The sequence below is a fragment of the Emydura macquarii genome, unplaced genomic scaffold, assembly GCF_026122565.2.
Source record: "Emydura macquarii macquarii isolate MOO-44397 ecotype Brisbane River unplaced genomic scaffold, CSIRO-AGI_Emac_v2 contig_1253, whole genome shotgun sequence".
In the NCBI taxonomy this organism is placed as follows: domain Eukaryota; kingdom Metazoa; phylum Chordata; order Testudines; family Chelidae; genus Emydura; species Emydura macquarii.
In genome coordinates this window covers 77,709,667-77,732,819 of record NW_027131390.1, presented here as the reverse complement: position 1 = coordinate 77,732,819, position 23,153 = coordinate 77,709,667, and the positions used below count along the sequence as shown (strand labels likewise).

Genomic DNA, 23,153 nt, shown 5'->3' with positions numbered 1-23,153 from the left:
TGCTAACCAGTTATGATTATAGAAGAATACAGGTTTCTATACTATTACCAATTTTCATAGTTAGCAAGTAATAAAATTGTGTTCAAAATAATCCTTGCTGGCTGCTCAAGCTAAAGAATTTGAAACTATTGCAATGTAAAACCGCACCATGATACAGAAACATAAAAATTTAGGACTAGGAGGGACCTTAAGACGTCATCTAGTCCAGCCCCTTGCACTGAGGCAGAACCAACGATACCTAGCCTGTCCTTGACAGATTTTTATCTAACCAGTTCTTAAAAACCTCCCATACAATGAAAGAGCATTGTTTTATAATAAGATTATCAAAGCAATTAGTCATCTAGTATGTAAAAATAAAAAAAATCTAATGACTAATTTTGTTTTACTATTGTATGCCTGTCTAGTCAATAGTAATTTATTTTACAGAAATACTTAATATTGATACTAAGAATTATTAATACAATACCTGCCTAACAGTCTAACCTATTTAAAAATATGGTTCATATTTTTAAATATCATTTACATTTGTTCCTAAAAGAGAAACTGTTTCTACTTGTACAGCATACCAAAACTCTGCACATTATCAATAATTTCTGAAAAACATTTATAGAACTGAAATAACAAAGTAATAAGTGTACCAAGGGCTCCTAAAACCATGAATGAAGGGACAGTAGTCTTGAACTTGGTCACCATTTTTAGGGAACAGCCCTTATTGGGTGACAGTAAATAATTAAGGTACTCTAACAACTTCAGAATTAACAGAGTACTGCATCTGGGTCTCAGTTGACAATAGCAAACATACTTAGGAAACCGTATTTCAACCATGTGGTTTTCTTCTAGAGTATGTTAAAAAATGTAAGGGTAGTAAGTCACAGGGTTCTTTAATGGACCAGAAAATAGGTAGTTAGAATTTCTCTTTTAAGAAAGAGATGAAGTTAGAAATTATTGTAAAAGCAGAAAAGTTGTGAGAGGGGTGAGTATAGGAGTCCATTAATGAGTCTGGTCTCCTTTGAGTCCAGTGTGTTACTCTTTTTGGCATCAGTAGGAGTTTTTTGTTGGTACAAAGGGAAGAACAGACCATTAAAGTGACTGCGGGGACATATTTCAACATAAGAGAGACACTTTTTTTTTTTTTTTTAAACTCAATTAAGTACTGTAGAATACACCCCAGAGTTCTCTTCAGAATGTAAGGTAGGAGACTAAAAAGGAACAGTCTTAAAAAACCTAGGTCCTGGACCAATGAAGAGGAGAACTAGTGCGCACACACACACCACCACCATACTTCAGTTTCTATATATCTATAAAAGGTAGTGAAATTCTGAACAGCAGAAAGAGAAACAGCACAGAACTGAAACATGAGGCTGGTGGGAATTCAAGCATATTTGGTTTCAGTGGTCTGTTCTTCTATCATAGGTATCTCCAAACCTTGCAGAAAGACACAAACAGAAAGATAATGAAAATACTAGTTAATAGAAATGAATTGTGACACTTTGAGATGCTTTGCATGATCCTTAAGATGATGTGGCTCTGATTTTTTTGCCGAAGTTTCCTAAATGATTTCCACCTACCAAAAATCAGAGAAAATTACAAATTACTTTTACTTTTTTTTGTCTTCCCCAGGCTTCCTGAGAAGTTCACTTAAACACTATACAGAGGTCTCACTTATCTAACAACGAGACCCAGAAAAGTACGATAACATTAAAAGAGCTCATAGGACACAAATATTTGTGGTTGATCCAAGGCTCAGAGAGTCCTAGAACAAATGCTTGTGGAGTGTCTAGATAAGCATTGAAAAGGTTGAGAAACACTGAGAAAACTCAAGTTAACTGGTAGTCATGTAACTCAAATTACAGTGGTGCCACAAACTAGTCTAGACATACGATAGGTTATTTGGTCCTATGCTGTGCTGAGCTGTCATGTCACAGCACTTATCTGTATATGCAGTGTCACGCAACATTTCAGCACCGTGTGAAATTTGCAGAGAATTTTGATGAGTGATTCCTATTGCTAAAAATAGGACGTAAATTTGTAATGGTGAGAAAATTAACCATTGCAATAATTTAAGAAGGATTGTGGTGAGTTCTCCATCCCTTACAATATTTAAATCAAGACTGGATGTTTTTCTAAAATATATGCTATTGGAATTATTTTGGGGAAGTTCTGTGGCCTGTGTTATAAAGGAGGTTAGACTAGATGATCACTATAGTCCCGTCTGGCCTCGGAATTTATGAAAAAAGTTTGGTTTCCCCAAACTATAAAATACAGTAGAATTGCCTGTAGCTATTATACAGTATATCACAATAGCTGTTAAAATAACTCTGAGTCTAGCTGAGAAAGAGCAAAGCTCAGATAAGATTTAGAGAAAAATAATACCTAGGAAAAAGGTAGCTATTGCTTTCTGGACACTTCAGAAGAATATATTTTAGATCAACATGTAATAAGCAGAGTCTGCTTGATTGTAGTAAGAATTGAGAAGTAAAACATACAGGAACTCTAAATTACCCATAATAGGAAAAAAAACCACACTTACAAATTTTCCAGCAACAAGTTCTTTGAATATAATATACACTCTCATTTTAATTTGAAAAACTGTCTTACTACTGGATTTGTTTTCTTCTGATATACAATTAAGATAAACTCTTTCAACAATGGTCCAAAATGACACATTAATGCGAGATAATATACAAATTGCAAAATGAAACAGTTCCTAAAAACACAAATAAGAAGAGTTGAGAGCATGTCCAGATCCTAGGGAGCACAGAAGTAACTTTGCCCCTCTCTATCTAAGATACTTATGTAGCCCCTCCTCATTACTACACCTCACAAAATCCCTGTGAGATAGGGATGTATTTTCCATTTTATATCTGGGGAACTTGGATATCAACTTGACTAAGGCCTTGTATATACTAGGAAAAGATGTATTTTTAATAGGAGTTAAAATCCGAGCGTAAAAGGCAGTTGTAGTTTTCACATGTGGTAGCTGGTCAAAGAAAACCATAGACTCCACCCTCTGACCACGTGTGAAAACAACTGCCCTGTTAACATCTGTTAAAACACTTTTTCTCCCCCCTAGTGTAGGTAAGGCCTGAGTGATTTGTTCAAGATCAGAGGATGTATGTTGCATAGCAAGGAATTGAACCTGGCTCTCCCCAGCCACAAACTAAGATCCTAATCACTGGATTATTACAGCTACTGAAGGATTATCTCTTCACCAAGGAATAGTTGGGTGGCATGGCACAATCATACCGCTTCCAAGTGCACCTTGTTCTTGCAGCTGGTAGTGGGGAATTATGGTCTCTAACTTCTAGAATGACTGGTTAGGGCACAGAGTGGACTGGTGCACAGGAGCCCCTGGGTCACAGCAGTACAACTGTGTTTTAAAGTCACCTTTGCAACCCTTCCCGCCAAAGCAGTGATAAGCATTCCTCAGCCACAACTCAGGATCTAGGTCCCATGTGTTTAAACATACCAAACATACTATACTTCTGTGTCGTAATGTTATCTACATGTTGATTGTTGTTGCATATTTTGGGTTATATCAAGTACAGTTCAGTGCATACAATTTTTTTTGTTCGGAAACATTCTACCATCTTAAGAGAGCCTACCAATTTCAATGATATTCAATATGAAGAGTAGTGACTTTCTCTCAATATGGATAAAATGTATTAAGTGTGATGCCTGTAACTCAAAGGATCTCAATAAATTTAGCATGTGTTAAACACCCACACACACACGTACATCCACACACACACACATACCTTTGGCCGCAATCCAGAACTCCTTAGTTAAAACTCTGTTGAAATCAATGGTAATTTTGTGTATGTAATTCAAGATCAGGTTCTATGAGAAGGGAATTTGTTTAGATATGTGCCGATGGCTTTTGTGTAAGCAACATGACTTAGTACTGAAAGATTCATGACTAAAACTGCCCACTATAAATCTCTGAAGATTGCGTCACTTGTGCTAGGCATGCATGAAATGGTCACTTGCTAAAGCAACTGCTTGTTCACATTTGCTTAACCATAAATACAAACATCTTCAAACACAACTTCAGGACTTTTGCATCCTTTGAAAATAATGCTGTTTATGTGCCTTGTTGCTCTTGTCAGATTTACATACTAGCTACCCAAATGACTTGGCCATTATACGGAAATTACATCCCCACTTAATGGATGCTTTGCTTTCTGTGGCTGGGTTCACTGAGCTTCAATGCTGTGTTTTATGTAAGCAGTGTTCTATGGAGAGGAGGACAAGGCTATGTTTAACACTGCGGTTTAAACCCAGGATTAATGGAACTCAAGTTAGCAGACCCTGGGTTTGTTAACCTAGGATTTTTGAGTGTCTACATTCATTCGAACCTCAGGTTAGGAGTTGTTGAACCCTGGGTCGCAACCTGGGGTTTCCAGCATCTACACTGCATTATGGAGGCCCAAGTCCAACCACCCATATCCCAGACTTTCTGGTGCCCTCCCAAAATGTGGCTGCTCTAGCACTTCGTTGTGCAATGTGAGAAAATTTGACTGTCCACCAAACTTGACTTTCCAGAGGACATAGAAAATCAGCCTGTGGGATTGTGGAATACTTCTGGCAAACTCTCAGAGCACAAGTCCACATTGCAAACAATGGGGCTTGAACCCTGGATCCCAGCTTGTTTCTGGCTTGGACCCTGTACCCCCATGGGACCAAACCCTGGGTCAACATGATTTACGTGTAGACTGAATGGGGTTAGGCTCGAGCCTTAGTTCGAACCCTGGGCTTAAACTGTCCTGGGTTTACCCCTGGACAGCAGGAAAAACCTGGATGGCGATTGGTCATCATCCTGTCTGTCAGAGTAAGTGAGGAGGTGGAATCCATTGTCTGCACTGTTCAAGGGCAAGCCAGAGTGTTTTGATTTTTAATAACTAGCCCTCTAGTTCTACCAGCATCTCAATTTATGACTGCTTTGCAGTGTTCTCTGAGTTTATCACCTTCTGCAGGTTTGAGCCTGTCTTTTCTATGTTGATGTCTGAGTAGTCTTTGCAAATAGAAACAGTATTATACATTGCTGGATATACATGACTTATCCTTAGCATTATGTAGGAGGTCTTTGGGACCATAGATGTCAATTTTGGAAGACAGGACTTATGGGAATAACAGGTTCTATTGCTTGTCTCTCAGCACCTGTTCTATATCACCAGTTAATGGTGTTGAAGAAGCTCTGGATTAGGGAATTCCATAGACTGTCTATTATTTATGTGTTTTTAATCTTTCTAAATCAATGAGCTAGTAATCCCACAGGGATCCAGTGAGGTTTTAACAACTAGTCTTAAGTGTTTATATGTTTAGTATTTTTAAAAGTCTTATTATAGCTTTGTTTTAATACAATGGCTATGACATATACTAATATGCATGTGTTGTGTGCTAGCTTCTGTTGCAACATGTTCTAACAATAGATATCAGACATCAAAATGTATCTTACAGAGAAGCAAGAAAACATTTCAGAGTTTTGTACTTACTAGTTAAATATGGAATCTACTATACAATGAGGTAGCATTGCTTGTAGGATATGCTGATGGAAATTATCACTGAGTAGCTACATACATTTTGTAAATGTATGGTTAGTCAAGTGTTAAATACACAAATCATTTCTATTACCCAATGAAAATCATCTCCATGAATGTCTGTTCTTACTGCATCAGGTAAACAACACTTATTTTATCTATTACACTAGGCTATAGAGGAATCAGAGACCTGTACAGTACCTGGTGGCTTAGCAAGTGTGAAGAAACAATTTGAGAAAAGGGAAACTGCCTCTTCACAAAAGACCATTGATCAACACAAGTACGAGCACAAATCTGTACAGGTAATAATAATAACATAGGCGATATGAACTAGTAGGTAAGTTTAAGGAGAAATACTGTTACTTGCCATGCTGAACGTGCTGATTAATTTCACGATCACTGATAGACAATGTTTTTATACAGTACATACACAGTGTAATTTTCTTTGACATTTGCTACTGTAATCATATATTCTTTAGATAAACCCTCAATGTGGAAAAAGAGAGCTAGACTCATAGCTGATCTACAGGCAAACAGATAAGCATTGCGAAAACCTTGTCTTTGGGGTTGTATTTCATTATAAAAGTATCTGTTAGTACTTTGCATATATTTTACTTGAAGCGTTGTTAAGCCATTTTCCTTAAGAAGGAGTTTGCTGTTTCCTTCATATTTAAATTTAATCAGCTTCTCTGCACAGATCAAAAATTGCATGGATGAACCCAGATGCTACGTAAAACCACATTCCAAATGTTTTAGATAAAAGGGTTTTTGCATTTTATTACTTCATCATCATATATCATGAAAAATTGATGCAGAAGATAATGATTTTGGAATATGGGAAGATTTGTATAATAAATTAATTGCACTATCTATACCGTGCACTCTGAAAAATAGTAATGGCATAGTGAACAGCAGCATTTGAGTTTGTTTAAGACACATTCAAATAATATGAGTAAAACTTTATACCACAAGATAAAGCTAAAGTTTGAAAATAGTCATACTTTGTGTGTTAAATTATGGCAACTTTACACAAGGCCACTGTCTATAATTTTATTATTCACGAGCATTAGAACCCACAGCATTTACACACAGTGAGCTAAATTTACCCTGTGTGTGTGTCCTTGCTCAGTTCCCATTGAAGTCAATGAGAAACCTGAGTATTCAAAGGCATAATTTTAAGATTAAATAAATGAAATGTAAGTCAGAGTAAATGGTGGATTATGTCTAAGGCTGGAGCTCCATTCAATGGAAATAATGCATTTGCAAATGCAGAAATATGAAAAGGCGTTTACATTTTTTATGGGGGAACTGTGGTAAAATAAAGAATTTATGATCTCAGACATCTTTAAATTGAAATTGCGATTCTTTAAAAATAATTAAAATATGTTAGGGGACGCTGATTATCCAGGTTTCTACTGATCCTCGTTTTCTCTATAGTCATCTTGTATGACCTATTTAATGCTTTAAAAAGCATATTAATGTGTGTGTCTGTTGAAGGTTTAGGGAGAACTGTTACTTTTTCTTCTCCCTGTTTTTCCGTGATATGTGAGGGTGGCATCATATAAAACTGTTGTTGTTGGTATATATATGAATCCGTTACTAACAAACTAGACCTATATGGATAACTCATCCATTCTCTCACACTCTCAAAGTGTCATAGACACTCTTCCTTCCCACACAGACACTCATTGACTCACACAGGATTGGTTTACATGGCAGACTGCAACTTTATTTATTATTCCTTGGGGAGGAGCATCATATGGCCTGCCCTCCGCTGTCACATTCCAGGCATTTAACTGGTTCCAGTCCAGGTAACAGGGTTTTAACCACAAACCAAATAATAATTTGGAGTAGATCCTCCCTGAACTACCCCACAGACTCTGCTCAGTTGTGAAACCTCATCCCTTCCCCGAGTAAGTGGGGGTTGAGTAACAAAGGCCACAATGCTGGGGGTGGGCAGGGGAAGAACCTCATTCCACAAAGACTTCAGGCTCCTCCCCCGATGAACACATAGTCCAACTGCACCATGCCAGGTTCCATTGACTTCTGGGAGCTGCCTTTTTAGCTTTTACCTGCACTCGATACCAGTTGCAAGCTGTCATAAGTCAGTAATCTTAGCAACATTATATATACCTCAAATCCTAATATTTCTAACCCAGATGTGCCTCTGGGAGGCTGCAAAGAGGGTGAAAAACCCCACAATAATAATTTGGAACAATGGGGAAAATTCCTTCCTGATTCCTATAAAAAGGTGATCAGTCAGAGTCATGGCATCAGAAGCAGCACAGCTCCTAATCTAACATTAAGAGCAGAGAGGATGGGAGAGCTAAGCAGAGAGTGAGATGCTTTTGGAAAGCCTGGCTTTAGCTTAAATAGGCAAAGCAGGGGGTGGGTGGGGCATCTGGCAGTCAATCAGCTGGTCTCATTTCCCTTTGCTCAGGAGAGAACTGATAGGGACAAGAATCGTGGGGGGGAGCCCCCTTCTGTCACACGTGTTTTTGCTTCTCATTTCCTGCTGTCCAGTCAAAGGACCTCCATCCGCTAGAGGTGGTTAGAGAAGTTACGTTCTCACTATCATTTCTTTGTATTTCTTCTGACGTCTGACACTCAAAGTCATAGTCATTTCTCCCCTTGACATAATCCAGTATGTGACTTTTGTGCCTTCTGTGATTAATACAACTTTTCTTCAGATCCAAATGCAATACCAGAATTAGGAATTTCCATATAAGTAAGGGTCCACTCCTACAAGTGAGTAATTCTAGCTGTGGAATAGGGACCCTTTTTTTTTGGAGATATCAGCAATCAGAAGTATGGACCTGATTCCATATTCTCTTACACTGGTTCCACACCATTGATTTCAACAAAAGTACACTGTTGAAAATCAGTTTAGTGGAGAGGGGAATCAGACCCTCTATTAACTTTTATTGACCTGAAGGGGCAGATCCCCAGTTGGCATAAATTGACATAGTTTTCAGTCAATGGAACTATGCCAGTTTACATCAGCTGACATTTTGGCTCAATAAGAACTAAGCTAGTCAGGTTTAACAAGACTTAAGCAAGAACATTTATATTAGATATCTGACAATATTTAAATACAGTTAGCAATAATTATAGTAACAATTAGATTTCATTTCTAATATATTGAAATAGATGTTTCTAGGCCAGTTACATCACCATTTTAAGATCAGATTGACTCAACAAGTTTTGAAAAATAGAATAACTTTGAATGTGAAGTTACCTTCCAATGACCAATCATTACACTACTTTCCAAACTTAATACTGCTGTTGAAAAAATTCCTATTGAAAAGCAACAGGGAGGAGGAATGCTAGCCTTCTTACCTTTAGGAAGGCACCCAATCCATTTTTTTTTTTGTATAGGGGAGCTAGTAGTTACCGCTATAGTTAAGCTGCTTAACACTCCCCATTACAAATTCTTGCAACTTTTATTTATTTAATTATTTTTAAGATGCTTCAGCATTTCTGATGTTTGCAGCAGGACTTTTTAAGTCACCAAAGAGGAATTTCTAGGACCATAGACATGCTTTTTCCTTGGCCCATGACATTCTTTTTAGGTTTTGCTGAGTTATAAAACACTTGAAAATTGTTTTTTCTCCTCTTTCACTTATGTTTGTCCAGTAAATTTTGGCAGCCTGCCAGAACAACAACTGAACATAAACATTAAAAAAGGCTGCACCCACACCATCACCAAAGCAGTAGCAGCAGCTCACACTGCAGTGGAAACCCTGAAATCAGACAGCTTCCCAGACTCAGCAAAATAACCTGAGTACTCCACACACACACTCTTTCTCCCTGCCCCAGAATATCCGTCTTGTCATGCTGATAACTAATGTAGCTAGCTGAAGCTCTACAGCAGTGCTGAAGGGTCAGGGCTCACACCCTGCTGATGATGCATGTTCATAGAAATGTAGGGCTGGAACGGATTTCAAAAGTTTTATAACTCAGCCGAACCCGATGAGGGAGTTGTTACAGTTGCACATCACAGAATTTGTTTGTACCCTTTTTAATTAAAATTAAAAAAAATCTAGGAAATTACATTAAAAACTGTTAAAATAATGTTAAGGTTGGAAGGTTAAACACCCAAAAGTTAGGAAATGCCAGCTCTACAATTGCCTGTGAGATTTAATGCAGCGCCTCCTGGTGTGGAAACATTATGATACAGCCTTTATTTACACAATGAGGTACTATTCTATTCCACAGAACCCCCCCTGCCTTATGGGAACTGTAGCTGCTCAGCACGTCTAGTAGTCATCTGGAGGAATGAACACAGTGTGGGGAGTCAGGCATGCCTGAATTCTAAACCTGGCTTTGTCTTTCTCTTACTGTGTGGCCTCAGGCAAAACCTTTTGTCTCAGTTTCCCCATCTCTAAAATCAGAATAATAAATCTCTCAGTAAAAATAAATTCATTAATTTTGAGATGATCACCCGATGAGGAAACAAATAATTCTGCATTTATTGCATGGTGCTCAGTAAATAAGGCAGGAGTCACTAACTGAATAAGGAAGATAAAAGTATTGAACCTTTGCCTCATTCCCTAAGTGTTGTCCATCCTCTGCATTGAATGAGGCAGGATCCAATGGGAAAAATAGTATGTGATCATGTAATTAAATTGTGGATAAATTTCCAAATCACTTTACTTCAGATCCTAAATACCACTGACATTCTATGAGATTTAGGCTCCTAAATGTACTTACATAATGCCTGTGCACACAGCAGAATTAAGTATGCATGGGACAATTTACATCTGTTTTTTTTACATTCTAACTTTTGAGTGCTTGGCTTTGTAGCCTAATAACAGTCTTTTAACATAAAATGTTTTTAATGTAATTCTCCTACATTGCTAATTTCTTCTACAGAACATACCACTTTCTTTGCAACTTTTACTATTTTTCCTTGTTCTGATATTTTCTCTACCAGCTTCAACAGGTTTATAAATACAGTTCAGTACACACACAATCCCAAAACTCTGGATTATTTGAACTATTCAAACCTCCTGAGTCTGAAAAACAGGGCTGGAAAGCCCAAGAGAATGAACATTTTTGTTTCCAGTCAGCCCAGAAATACTACATAAAGTATCTCACAGTAGCTCACTATTGCACTTCTAGTTTCAGTATGAAATGAGAAATGCCAAGGCAAGTGAAAATCATATACACATTTAGAAAGTGAACTGAACTTTTAAAAATAAAATTAAGTGCTGGGTTAAGATCAAGCCGGAGGTGTGGGGGAAGGGGAGGTCAGGCCTGCTTTTATTCTACACCAAACTAATCTGTCATATTTAAGGCCATGTTCCGATACCCTTGTTCAGGAATAATTCCTTACTCAACAAGCAGCAGGGTATCAGAATCTGACCCTTAGTGAGTTAATCATCAGTTTCACTTTCTTAGGGCTGGACTGTAACATAAAAACTTGCCCTAAATAGGGGGAGCACATAGCTGTATTGACTAAGGAGCACACCAGGGGAATCACATTGAGGATCACAGTTTATTTCCTGCTCTTCCTCCCTCCTACCCTGCTCCAGAGGGGAAGTAATTTACTCAATATCTATGCCAGCCGCAGAATGTCATGTCAGCATGTTGCTTAGTTCTGCCTGGGATGCAGAGTAGTGGCGTGGTGGAGGCTCCTGCCCCCCTCTATGCTGTGACACACGATACAAGGAGCTTGCACAAGAGAGTAAAGAGGGCACTGAAACTCCTTTACTATTCTGTATGTGCATGGGGAGAGAAATAATCTTGCTCTCAAAGATTACATGTGGGGAAGAGGGGGAAGTACACCTTAGGATCCCATCTGTATATTATTGGGACACAGCAACTCATCACATCACTTACAATTTCATCATCACATCTGTTTGACATTCAGAGGGTCACACTTTAAGAAATTTAAATTTAAATTAAAAAAATTCAGTTGAGAGTTACTTTGCATCCTAACAAGACCTTCACATGCTTTCCTATATTTAGAGAAGAAATAACTTTTTAGTTATTTATTTTTAAAGGTGGTATTAAAGAAGAAAATAAACATACGGTGGGAAATATATAAAATGGCAGATGGAGTTACAAGAGAGAACGGTTTGGAAAAGAGGTGATTGTCTGTAGAATTCCCCACTTTTTCCCTCTGTATCACATGATAAATTACATCACTGAATTTTCTGTCAGGAGCTTTAGATGTTCCTGACCTTTGTTAGAATAGCTCTTTCTGCAGCCATCTCATATGTGGAGCCAATAAGGAACTGTGGCAGTACTTGTTTTTATACATATATCTACTTCCGTAAAGATCCTAATGCAAGTGTTAGCACTCAGGAAGATTATGTGGATTTGGTACAATCCCTAGAGGATGTTGGTTCAATAAAAAAAAAAAAATATTTTGATAGTTTGTGACAGATATAATCTGTATTCATTCTTTACAAAGACTTGCTTTGGAAAAGGAACTAAAATCTGTATTTTAGGTGCGGAACGCCCCAAATAACAAAGATAAGAGGGATAACTACATTTTTGTCATTTTAGTTCCCCAAAATTGCAAATTGGTGGCTCTTGTTCCACTGTGACATCCCTGCATGCACCATGCTGTTGATATCAAAGCTACCAACCTCTCCCACATCTTCACAAAGCATGGAGCTGAATCGTATAGGATCTGATCAGTGGAATACAGGGTTTTCAGAAGTCTTTTTTATTCCAAAAACTGTTAGAAAATTATGTTGAAATAAATCCTATTATACTAATAGAATTGCCACATATACAACTCCCTATAGTCCAGCTTCACTTGGATTCCTTAGTACAGCATGTTGCATGGGCAGGAGGGTTGTAGTGCCAGCAGACATTTTGATGGACTTGAAAGGGTAGTTTTCCTTTCCCTCTCATCTATCCCTCATGGTTTCCCACTCAGAACGTTATAATTTCTCATACTGTTGTCCATCACATAAAGGGCCAGACTTTGCCTGACCCTTTATATAAATGCATGGGTGTGACATGGGATAAGGAGACTTTTTTTTGCATAGCCAGCATAAGCATTAGGGAGGATTGCAATTCCTGCAATATGGGAAATGGAGAGGCTATTCTGTCCCTACTTCCCCTAGAGCACAGTGCCTCAAAGAAGGGATGCTCCAACACATAAGCCAGCAGAGGTAGCTGGTTTCACTGGGACAAAAAGATGAACTATGACATAGTAAGGCTGGATCTGGAAAGTGCAGTCCTTACTGTGTGCTGGGCCTAGAAGGAGCAATCAACTCCCTAGATTGGAAAATCCTCCGGGGAGGGACTTTGTCTTCTTACTACTCTGTCAGGTACAGTTCCATGCACACCAACTGTGGTATAATGTACAGTTCCATGCACACCAACTGTGGTATAATGAATGATCCATCTATCCTAGATTTTTCCTAGCTATCATGAGAATCTAAAGGCTAATATATAAAATTAATAAGTAAATTATTAGGTGAATTATCTTCTCACTGTTGCTATTTGGAGCCTCCAACACATAAAAATCTATAAGTAATTTTTAAAGGAAGTATTTGCAGGCTATCTACATTTTCCTCTGAAAATAGCTCTCTAATATCACAAAAGAAATCACCACAAATGACACGATGTACTGTGTAGAAAATACAAAATGAGTCAGGAGATTCATTGAAATCATCCCTATTTCAAAAAAAGAGTTTTGGTTCTGACAAATAGTATTTTTTGGTGAAAAAATCATTTTGGGGAAAAATTTCTTATCAGGTATAATTATTAATTACTCTTCAAAGCATGTAAGAAGGAAGTGGAAGTATCATATTATGAAGGCCTACAAAGGAGACATTTTAAAAAATACTATTTAATTGTATGAAATTGAAATTCTAAAATATGGATATGCCATTAACACCACAAGGTGGAATTGAAGAAGGGCACTGTTGGATTCATTATGTAACAGAGTGGTGGGGCCCTGCTTTCAAAATTTTGGCGATGCTGCCATGAAGAAAGACAAAGCAAGATGACAAATAGAAGGATGAACAAGACTAGAAGGGAGAAAGAAAGAGCGCCCCTAGAGTTAGGAGACAAATGTACAGAAAAACAGGGAAGGAAAGAGGCGCGTGTGGAGGAACAGTAGGAAAGGGACAGGAGCAGTGGATCTGCCAATGCCTTCCCACAAACATTTCTCTCTGAGAATTATGCCGGTTACCAAAGTTTTAGTTTTAGTTAGGTAGGCCATCTGACCACTATGCCATAAATCTAACACCAAACAGATACTTTCACCTCCCCCACATAAAAGCTGCTTGAATGTCCTCTCTGTTTATCACAGTTGGATCTTCAGACATCTTTTTTAACAGCAAGGGGTCTATTCTCTTCACTGATGTACAGAGGATTTATGCCTGTAACTTACATTAGTGTTAATAGGATTTATGGTGTAAGCCCCACACAAAGATGAGAGAATAGATGCTTAAAAGTCATCTTAACTGTCTTTTCAGCTTTTCACAAACCTGTAGAAGGAAAGCTGATTTCTACTTAGTCTTTATTAGGGATCTGATGTATATGAAAATCCAATTAGGAGGTATAATTCTTGGGATATTACTAATTGGATGAAAGCCTCTTTTCAGCCGTTAGATTTTTACAAGCTCAAGTTTCTTATTACACTGAAGATTGCATCTTAGGTGGTGTGCACTGACTTCAGCATGTCAGATAAATTCCATGCTTTCACATTTGATTCACCGTACAGTTAAATCCTGCATGGACAAGGTGCATTTGCATCTTTATTTGGAACTAAGGGGTGTCAGAGTTTTATGTTGATCATTCTGCCAATATTTTCCCCATCATTCTCATCTCAATATTTTTCCTCATTCTTGTTTGTGCCAGCTGGCAAAGGGTTAATTACTGTGTGTCAGCAACTCCTAACAGGCCTGACACACTCACCATACCCAACAGATCGCGGTCACAGTATTTATCTATAAAGAATGTCATGTGAGATCTTAAATGAAAGCTGGCGGCACCCTAGTCCTCACAGGTATTTCAAGTTGTATGTACAGAGGGTGTGTAAAGAGTTATAGGTACATGCTAAAAATATGTTTTAAACTATGTAACCAGGCAGAGGTGACAAAGCATGTCTATTCACTTATCCCAGTCTCTGATGTAAAGTAATCATTGTAAGCCAAACACAATAGAAGCTACATTTGCATTCCAAGTCAATGTGAGGATGTGATGTTAACATGGGAAGATACTGGAGACTAAAAGCCATGGTGTTGTCCTGACTTTGGAGGTGGAAAGACAATGGATTTTGAGGTATAAAAGGAAAGCAAAAGGACTCCTGTTTGATCCTGCATCTAGGAAATAATTGGGCAGTGCAATTGCATTCATTACAATGGGATCTCAATAAGTGCTTGAGTTTGGTTGAAAGTGCTGAAAAGGACATCTTGGTAAAATAGACTTCTTTAAACAGGGCCTTAGCCTGTTAAAGTTAAGTTTAGTCTATAAGAAGTGTGTTATGCCTTTGTTTGACTTGTAACCAGTTCTTCTTATAATATTTAAGTACTCTTTCTTAAATTTTAGCCTTTGTTAATAAACATATTTGTTTTCACTATAAATAGATTACTGTGCTAGTAGTCCATAAGAAGGAAAGAGTCTAACAAAGCCAGGGGCTAGAAGTTCTGCACAGCACTAACAAGGATGACTCAGGGAACCCAAAATTCCTCCACAGAGCAATGAGAGCTGCTGAGGTTGAGGGGGGAAGATGAGTCAGAAAACTTAGTAGCTCCACAAGACAATGAGATCTGTGATGAACAGTCAGGGAGTTTCATACCAGCAGGGCATTGAGAATCAGTGGGCCTAAGGGGAGGTGAGCTAGGGACTTTATGGAACCTGGAAGAGCCTCAGGACAATGATATCTTTTTTGGGAAACCGGAGGAACCAGATAATCTAGTTCAGGTTTTATGGACTGAATGATGAAATGGTTTAGAGCTAATACATAAAAAACTTTAGGGAAACATTTTTGAACTTAAGTGCTTAGAGGTAGAAATGTAAAATAAAGGGTTTTAGAGATGCTGAGCACCCATTATTCCAAAAAGAGAGAGGAAGTGCAGGCCAGTAAGATTAAGCACTGGACTGGGAGTCAGAAGGACCTGGGTTTGATTCCTAACTCTACCACTGATTTGCTGTGTCACCTTGCGCAAATCACTCAACCTTTTTGTGCCACTATTCCCTTATCTTTACTCTGGGGCTAATAATACTTACCTTCTTTTGTGAAGTGTTATCAGATCAATGGATGAAAAGTGCTATATAATATAGGAGCTGTATATTACCATTGAATAGGGCCAAATCCTGCCCAACTTATTCATTGACATCACTGAAGTGATTAGAAGAAGGAGCCAAGGAGGATTTGGCTCCGAATTAGAAAAATACAAATAAAAAGAGACTTCATTTCTTATGAAATTCAATGTTTTACTCAGCCCTTTTCCTCTGAAACTGTTTTACTCACGTCACGTAAGGTTACTTCTTGCCCCCATTTTTATGCTGACATGGGCCGTCTTTGCTGCCATTTATCTGCCAGGGGCAGTGAGGTCGGATATGGCAAGAAGTAATGTGATTGTCCAACTCTGGTGGAGAGAACCGATGATGTTTCTCTGAATAATGGATTTTGCCTGGCCTAAGGTTGAGTAGTTTTTAAATCTAGTTCTCCATCAAGCCACTCAGGTGGCTCCATTTTATCTTTGATAAAGGTGCCATTTCTTAGCATATCAGTCTCAGTATCTTTGCCCTTTATACCCTGTTGAGATTCACTCTCAAATAATCAGCAGAAATAGTCAAATTCACAGGAAATAAAATCACTCAGACTATATGGAATAGTCTTTAAATTTAGATTAAATAACTAGTTCAAGACCATAACATTTTATTTATACTTAATGGAACTCCACTTTCATGGAAAATGTGATTATATACTTTAAATAGCAGAAAGTTTATTCTAGATTACTGAATCAAAATCTTTCAGCTTGGATACAGATCTCAAAGTCTAGATGAACCCACAACTTTAAATAAGTGAAATATTTTTTTCCATCTTTTATCAAACAGTTGTACTGCAGGTAGTACTACATATACATAGTTAAATATTGCTATGATATACAGCATGTGTGGCTTTTCATTCAAAATATGTATGTGAAACATCCAAATATTCAACTATTTGTCTTTTTTTTTCTTGTGCCATAACTTCCACAAGCATCCTCCTGGTTCTCTTTTCTAATGTGAATTTAGTGGTTGCCATATTAATGACAGTGAAAACTAAAATCTAGGGTTCTACAAAATAGGGAGCAGTAGTGAAAGCTTGCCCACACTGCCTGTGCATCTTCATTCCTGTTCTGGGGAGACCTTCATAGGGTAACACTACTATTCACCCTCTGTAATTAGTCACTCTTTCCCTTTTCTGCTGAGACTGCTAATGAAGGTGCCAGTTTTGGGGTGGTCATGTGATGTGGCTGGCTACACACTCTGTCAGTCACATGTGGAACCTTATCTTTAGCATAATAAACATTTCCATACAGGTCCAGCCACCACCTAATCCAATAAGAGACATGTTTTCCCCACTACTCTCCCACTTGAGTAGTTGAACCAGCCAGAATGATTTTCTCTAAATGGTCTTGGACACAGTGTACTCTAGACCAACGGTTCCCAACCTGGGATGCGTGACCCCCTTGGGGGGATACCAAACATTACAGGGGGTCTGTGAGGCTTTAGTAATATTGAAGTTATTTAGCCCGCCAAGCTCCGTACTGGCCAGAGCGGAGGAGCAGCCTCGAGCTTTGCACAAGCTGGAGCGGAGGAGCAGCCCCCCCCCCAAGCCCCACACCAACTGGGCGCAGCCCCCTGGAGCTCCGCGCTGGCTGGAGAGAAGAAGCAGCACCCCCTTAGGGAGCAACAGCCCCAAGCTCCACTCTGGCCAGGCGCAGCAGCCCTGAGCGCCGCGCTGGCTGCAGTGGAGAAGCGGCCCCCACCCAGCCCCAAGCTGGCTTGGCTGGAGTGGAGCAGCTCTGCACCAATGGGGGCCTGGTGCAGCTCCGGCCAGCCTGCCAGCACCCGCCGCCTCCATTACCCTCAGTCCATGAGGGACTGGAAGAGGCAGGGCCACACAGGATGTGCGGTGGCGGCTGCGCCAGGGAAGGCTTAGCTGCTTACTCACGTAAGAGTAACTTATTATTATTATTTATGTAATTTAGTGTTATCATCACTGACTATAAACACACATGATGATGATGAAGGGGTGGGGCAATGGATATGAGGGGAAGGGGTGCATGTGTTTTAGTGTTAACTAGTGGGGCTTTCATTCAAAAAAGATTGGGAACCACTGCTATAGATGCTCTAGTTGTCCAGCCTGATTACCAAAGTGGTAGAACAATCTAACTATGTGGTAGCCACAACCTTAAATCGTCTACATCAACCCCATAGATCTCTATTGTTCATTGACAAACCACATCAGATGAACAGTGAAAGCAGAACACTAAATCACTGGTGACAAAAAATCCAATCTGAATCCGTTCAACAAAGGCACAAAGACTTCTTATAGGAATATGCGACTGCCACGTTGGAAATGAAGAGACTCTCTTCTATTGTGCCTTAGAAGCTGCAAAGTCACAGCTAGCAGAATTTTCTGTGGGGTAACTGGCTAATCGATCAAGACTGCATAACTTGAATGTCAGACACAAACACTTACTGCAGCAAAGAGCTCTCAGCCTACCTCACAACAAGGATAAACTGAGTATAAGCCAAACTCCCTGGGACTGAGGATACCAAACCAGAACAGAAAGCATCACCCTTTATTGAATTTGGCCCATCATGGAAGCAGAAGAAGCTGAGGACACTTGTCAAATGGATTCTTGTCCCTCCTGGCTATTTAAAGCCAGTGACAAGCAGCTAGGCTAGTGCTGGTGGGTGTGATCATTGCTTCCTTCAGAGAGGGGAACTGACTAACCTTCCTGAAGAATCTAAAATCTCCTACTCCTCAAGAAACCAACACCAATTCTCTCTCTTTCTGAATTCCCTGCCTAGGTAAAACAGGGAAAAGGTAGTCTCAAGCAAACTCCAGTGACAGTTTCTCTTGAAACTATGGACCGGCTTAAGACCAGGACATGGCACAGACACAGCACTAATAGCAATGATGGACGACTGCCTAATGGCTACAGTGCAAGTAAACCAAGTCCAATATCTTGTACTGCTCAACCTCTGTGCAGCCTTCAGTAGAGTCAGTCACTAAGTGCTGCCGACCTACAGAAAAAGCCTAGCCAGGGTGGCTAATGCAGCATTACCTGTTATGTCTACATGGCACACTAAGCCTGGCCTCTGACTCAGGTTTGAACCTGAACTCCCCTTTTGTCTACACACAAATCAGCCTGACTCAGTAGGTCAGCAAGCACTCTGGACCTGGCTCTTAGTATTCTGCTAGGGGATGAGTCAGAGCGCAAATCCCAGCCCTAAGCCCTGTCATTTTGTAGTGTGGACAGAAGTGAAGCCGCAGACCCAAGTCAGAAGGTCTGCATAGTGCAGTATGGACACATTAGCATGGCAGTGACACCCAGGTCCAGTAGTTGTAAACTCAGATTTATAATACTGAGTGGATGCTCAAGCAGCACTTGGAAACACCAAGTATACGAACCTGGGTTCACCGACCTGGGCTTAATGTGCAATGTAGACATACTACAGTGACTTCAAACATTCCTCAAAAGAGAATCCAGAGAGTTGTGGTAGGCATTTCCTACCACATTCCTTATTTTCAAAAGCCTTCAAATACAAAGTTCAACAGCAATCAATACTATCTGACCCCTTCTCTTCAGTATTTATATGAAACGTCTTGAAGATGATCCAGTACAACATGGGCTCCATTGCTCATAATATACTGACAATTCTAAGCATTGTATCTCCTATTCAGCAGACATGATCTATAGTTGCAAAGACATTCCAATGCCTGAATGAGAGCAGAACCAGGATAAGGAGAATCCTGCTCAAATTGACTCAATGTTGGTGGCAAGAAGAAATCATTTCAAAGAGGTTGCCAAAGCATTATCTCATCTTCCATTGAAGGCATCTGCATTCCATTAAAAAAGTAACATGAAGTCTCAGGATCTTACAGGACTCATCATCAACCCTGAACAAACAGGAAGCAACAGAAGCAATAGATACCTTGATCAGGTTAAGATCCTTGGATAAACGACTGCCAATGTGGAATGACCTATCATAGAAGATAAGTGTGAGCCCTAACTTGACATATTTCAAAGAATGGTGCAAGACTCACCTTTTTAAAAAGCCTCCACACAATGAGTGAAAGCAATGTAAACACACTGACACACAAAATAAAAGCAAAACTACCAAACTTGGGAGAGGTGAAGAGAATATACTGTGGAGTCCTGTAGGAAATCTCTTTGTGAATCTTCCATATTGGCACTTAGATAATACTGTGATAGGTGCACTAGAAGTGTTATAAAGAAAGGTAAACTGAAAGATCACATCAGATTGAGACCTGTTCCAATTGGCCACTGAGCAGCCATCATATGGTTACAAATTTCAGTAACTAAATCATACATCTCATGAATTTACTTATGCTTTTACCTGCAGGGAGCAATAGATCTGTACAGAGCTGTAGACTGGAATAAGTTTTTGGTTTAATGATAAGATATATATACATATAATGTTACATAAGTAGCTGCACAGAGAGACTGAATGATGAGCACAACATACAAATTAAAGTAAATACCAAAATGGTTCAAATATGAATTGATGAAAGGCTACATTTCCTAGTGCCGATCATCGAGCTATCCAGCCCCATTTTCTTTTGATAGATTTTCTGTTTCTCCATACAAATAATTTTACTCTATAAAAAGTTATCCTTTTTATTTTTCTGTCAACACAGGGATGGGAAATTCCAAAAAGTCATATAAAAGGAAAACTCAAACATAGTTCCAAAGTGTACATCACAAACAATTACTGAAAAACAAATCTTGGAACATTTTACAAAAGGATTTTATATAAGTTACTGAAGCCCAGGGGCCTTAAAATTGATGTGTTGGCCACTAACATATAAAACTAGTGTAGCAATTACAGTTCTATTCAGTAATAGCATCTGAAAGTCTGAATACAAATTCAGTCCCCTAAATGCAGATATATACAGATTTATGCATGTTTGCATCCTCCTTTCTAAAGATTAATTATTTTAATTTTTAATATTTTTTAATATTTGTACTAAAGTAGTCTCTAGAGATCCTGCTCTAGACTGCATTATGGTAGATGTTGTACATATACTTAAATAACACAATCCCTGTCCCAGACACAGTCTGTGGTAATGATAAGCTGGAACAGGTGGAAGAAACCCACAAAAGGAAGGGGTGGAGGAGAATGGGAGGATGAAGTGAAGTGACTATTGTACATAATAAACAGCTGTCCCAATTTGCCACATGACTAACTATTGTCTAGCTACAGTATGTTAAAGGAGGACCCAGACCATAAGGAAAACCATCATCATAGTAGTAGGTGTTTTCATACCTGGGTCTAAAAATACTGACATTTTTCTCTCCTGTTGTATTCTATATACCTGCACAAAGGGATACCCATAACTGTTCTCTCCTGATGGAATTATACGTGCTCTGACTGGTACCTGCCATCTTTGTAAAGCGTTTAGCATCTTGACCACAGCATGTGTCTATTTATCCTCTTGCTGTAGCGCCCAACTTCACAAATCCTTAAAGGTTTATAATATTCTTGTGGAGTTATGTATAGGTGAATCACAAAGTTACTTGTATTACTCCTTTGTTTCAATAGTGGAGGGATTTAGTATCATAATGTCATTAATATCCCATGCCTCTCTCTACCAGCTGCTTTCAAAGTACGGGCTCAAAATTTGGTCCTTAATGTTTAGGCCGCTGAAGGTACTGTTAATTATAGCTTTAGATAACTATGGCTATTATTTTATGTCGTGATTTTCTAGCAATATAGGAGTTACTTCATAAACACATAAAAGTTGCATCAATAAAGCAGCAATGATGCTGTGATTAGATTTGGTTTCTGACTGCATTAAGCCTTATTATATTCCTTTTTAATACCTTTATACAACTCAAAGAATATATAATGACAACATCAATATATTTTGTGTCTTATGATGAGTTTTTTCAGTAATGAGATCTTGACTTACAGATCTAACACACCCATAGTTAAATGCAGAGACATACGTATATGTAAAATATAACTAGGGAGAGAGAGGAGGGCAGAATTTACCCCTAAATATTTGTGAGTTGCCTCCCTTCAGTGTTAACTCTGGATCCTTTTTGTCTTTGTGGGGAGCCAACTCTCAAAACTGCTATATGCAACATCAGCCAGGCCCCCATCTTGCCCACCCCAAACCCTACGTGCACTTTGACAGTTCAAGCATGGCAGTGAATACAATAAGTCTTGAGGTTAGTGACCCACTAAATCATCCAGGGGGTCACTAGCCAGAAGATTTATTCTACCTACACCAGAGAATGTCACTATATGTGGGGCAGTGGGAGAGATGAGAAGGGATTCATAAAGCCTATGAAGGGGAGGCATGCAGCCTTTCTGCCATGGAGCCTGAAATGCCTGGCATCTCACTGTGCAGCAGGGATTTGGGGGCCAACCAGTGGATCTTCCACTGCATAGATTCCTCAGACATTCCCTTCATGTGGTGCTAGCTCCATAGAGGCTACCTTGGTCCTGAGGCTGGAGTAATAGCCATGGAATGGCTCTATTACCATATAGTGACTGAGGGCATGGGACGGGATGGTGCGGAAGGAGGGAGATTGTTACACCCATGGCTTATTTGACTAAAAGCAGGTGCCAAGGTTTCAGATTTAGGAAGTCAATGGCTCTCTATTCTTCAGGTTGTATTTCTACAGTCTCAGTTACACCACACATTGCCTCCACTTGTATTCACTTGAGTGTTTGGGACATTCTTCTTCTGAAGAAGGATTACAAACCTTTTTATTTTCTTTAAGCTGGAAGCTTAGATTCAGCATAAACTAATGAGTGAGTCCCCCTTTTACCAAGGAGTTTCCTGTTTGTCACAGACAAATAGGTGAGTTGATTTATCAAGCATAAATCTCAAAATATTCGAAAAACCTGTGCAAATGGATTTAAATAATAATTGTTTGCACTTATAGAATGCTTTTAAACAGTACGTCTCAAAGCACTTTATGAAGATTGTAAAATGGAAGAATAATGTTTACCAGATAGGTAAATGAGACGCAGAGAAGTTAAATGACTTGCCCTAGGTCAGAAAGCAAGTCAGTAGCAGAATCTAGGATGAAACTGCACGTAGCTATCACCACAGTAGGTGTCACAGACATGAAATTACAAGACACAGATATATAGAACCATGTCTGAAAACTTTCAGCCCTATGCTCAGTCTATTAGACCACAATTGTCTTTCTTTTCAAATATAAAAGCAACACATATATTACGTGGGATCTTCTGCTAAGACTGATGGCAGTATGGGTCAAAATTTTTAAAGTGCCTATACAGCCTCCATTTTGCACATACAAATGTGCACACGTGCATTTACATGTGCACACATCTTTGTACACTATCTTTTATGCAAAGAAATGATAGAATTTACTATGGCCTCACCTCTGCTAATAAGGAGTAACCTAGTGA

The 23,153-nt window shown here is 39.0% G+C and overlaps 1 protein-coding gene across 3 annotated transcripts in view; it reads left to right on the top strand.

The window, feature by feature from the left end:
* XIRP2 (xin actin binding repeat containing 2) overlaps window positions 1-23,153 on the top strand; it is a 142,858-nt gene that overhangs the window by 99,106 nt on the left and 20,599 nt on the right. For all 3 annotated transcript variants that reach the window (XM_067549307.1, XM_067549304.1, XM_067549305.1), the window contains one exon: window positions 5,711-5,842. In XM_067549307.1, the coding sequence (XP_067405408.1) occupies window positions 5,711-5,842 (132 nt within the window). The remainder of the gene's footprint in view (window positions 1-5,710; window positions 5,843-23,153) is intronic.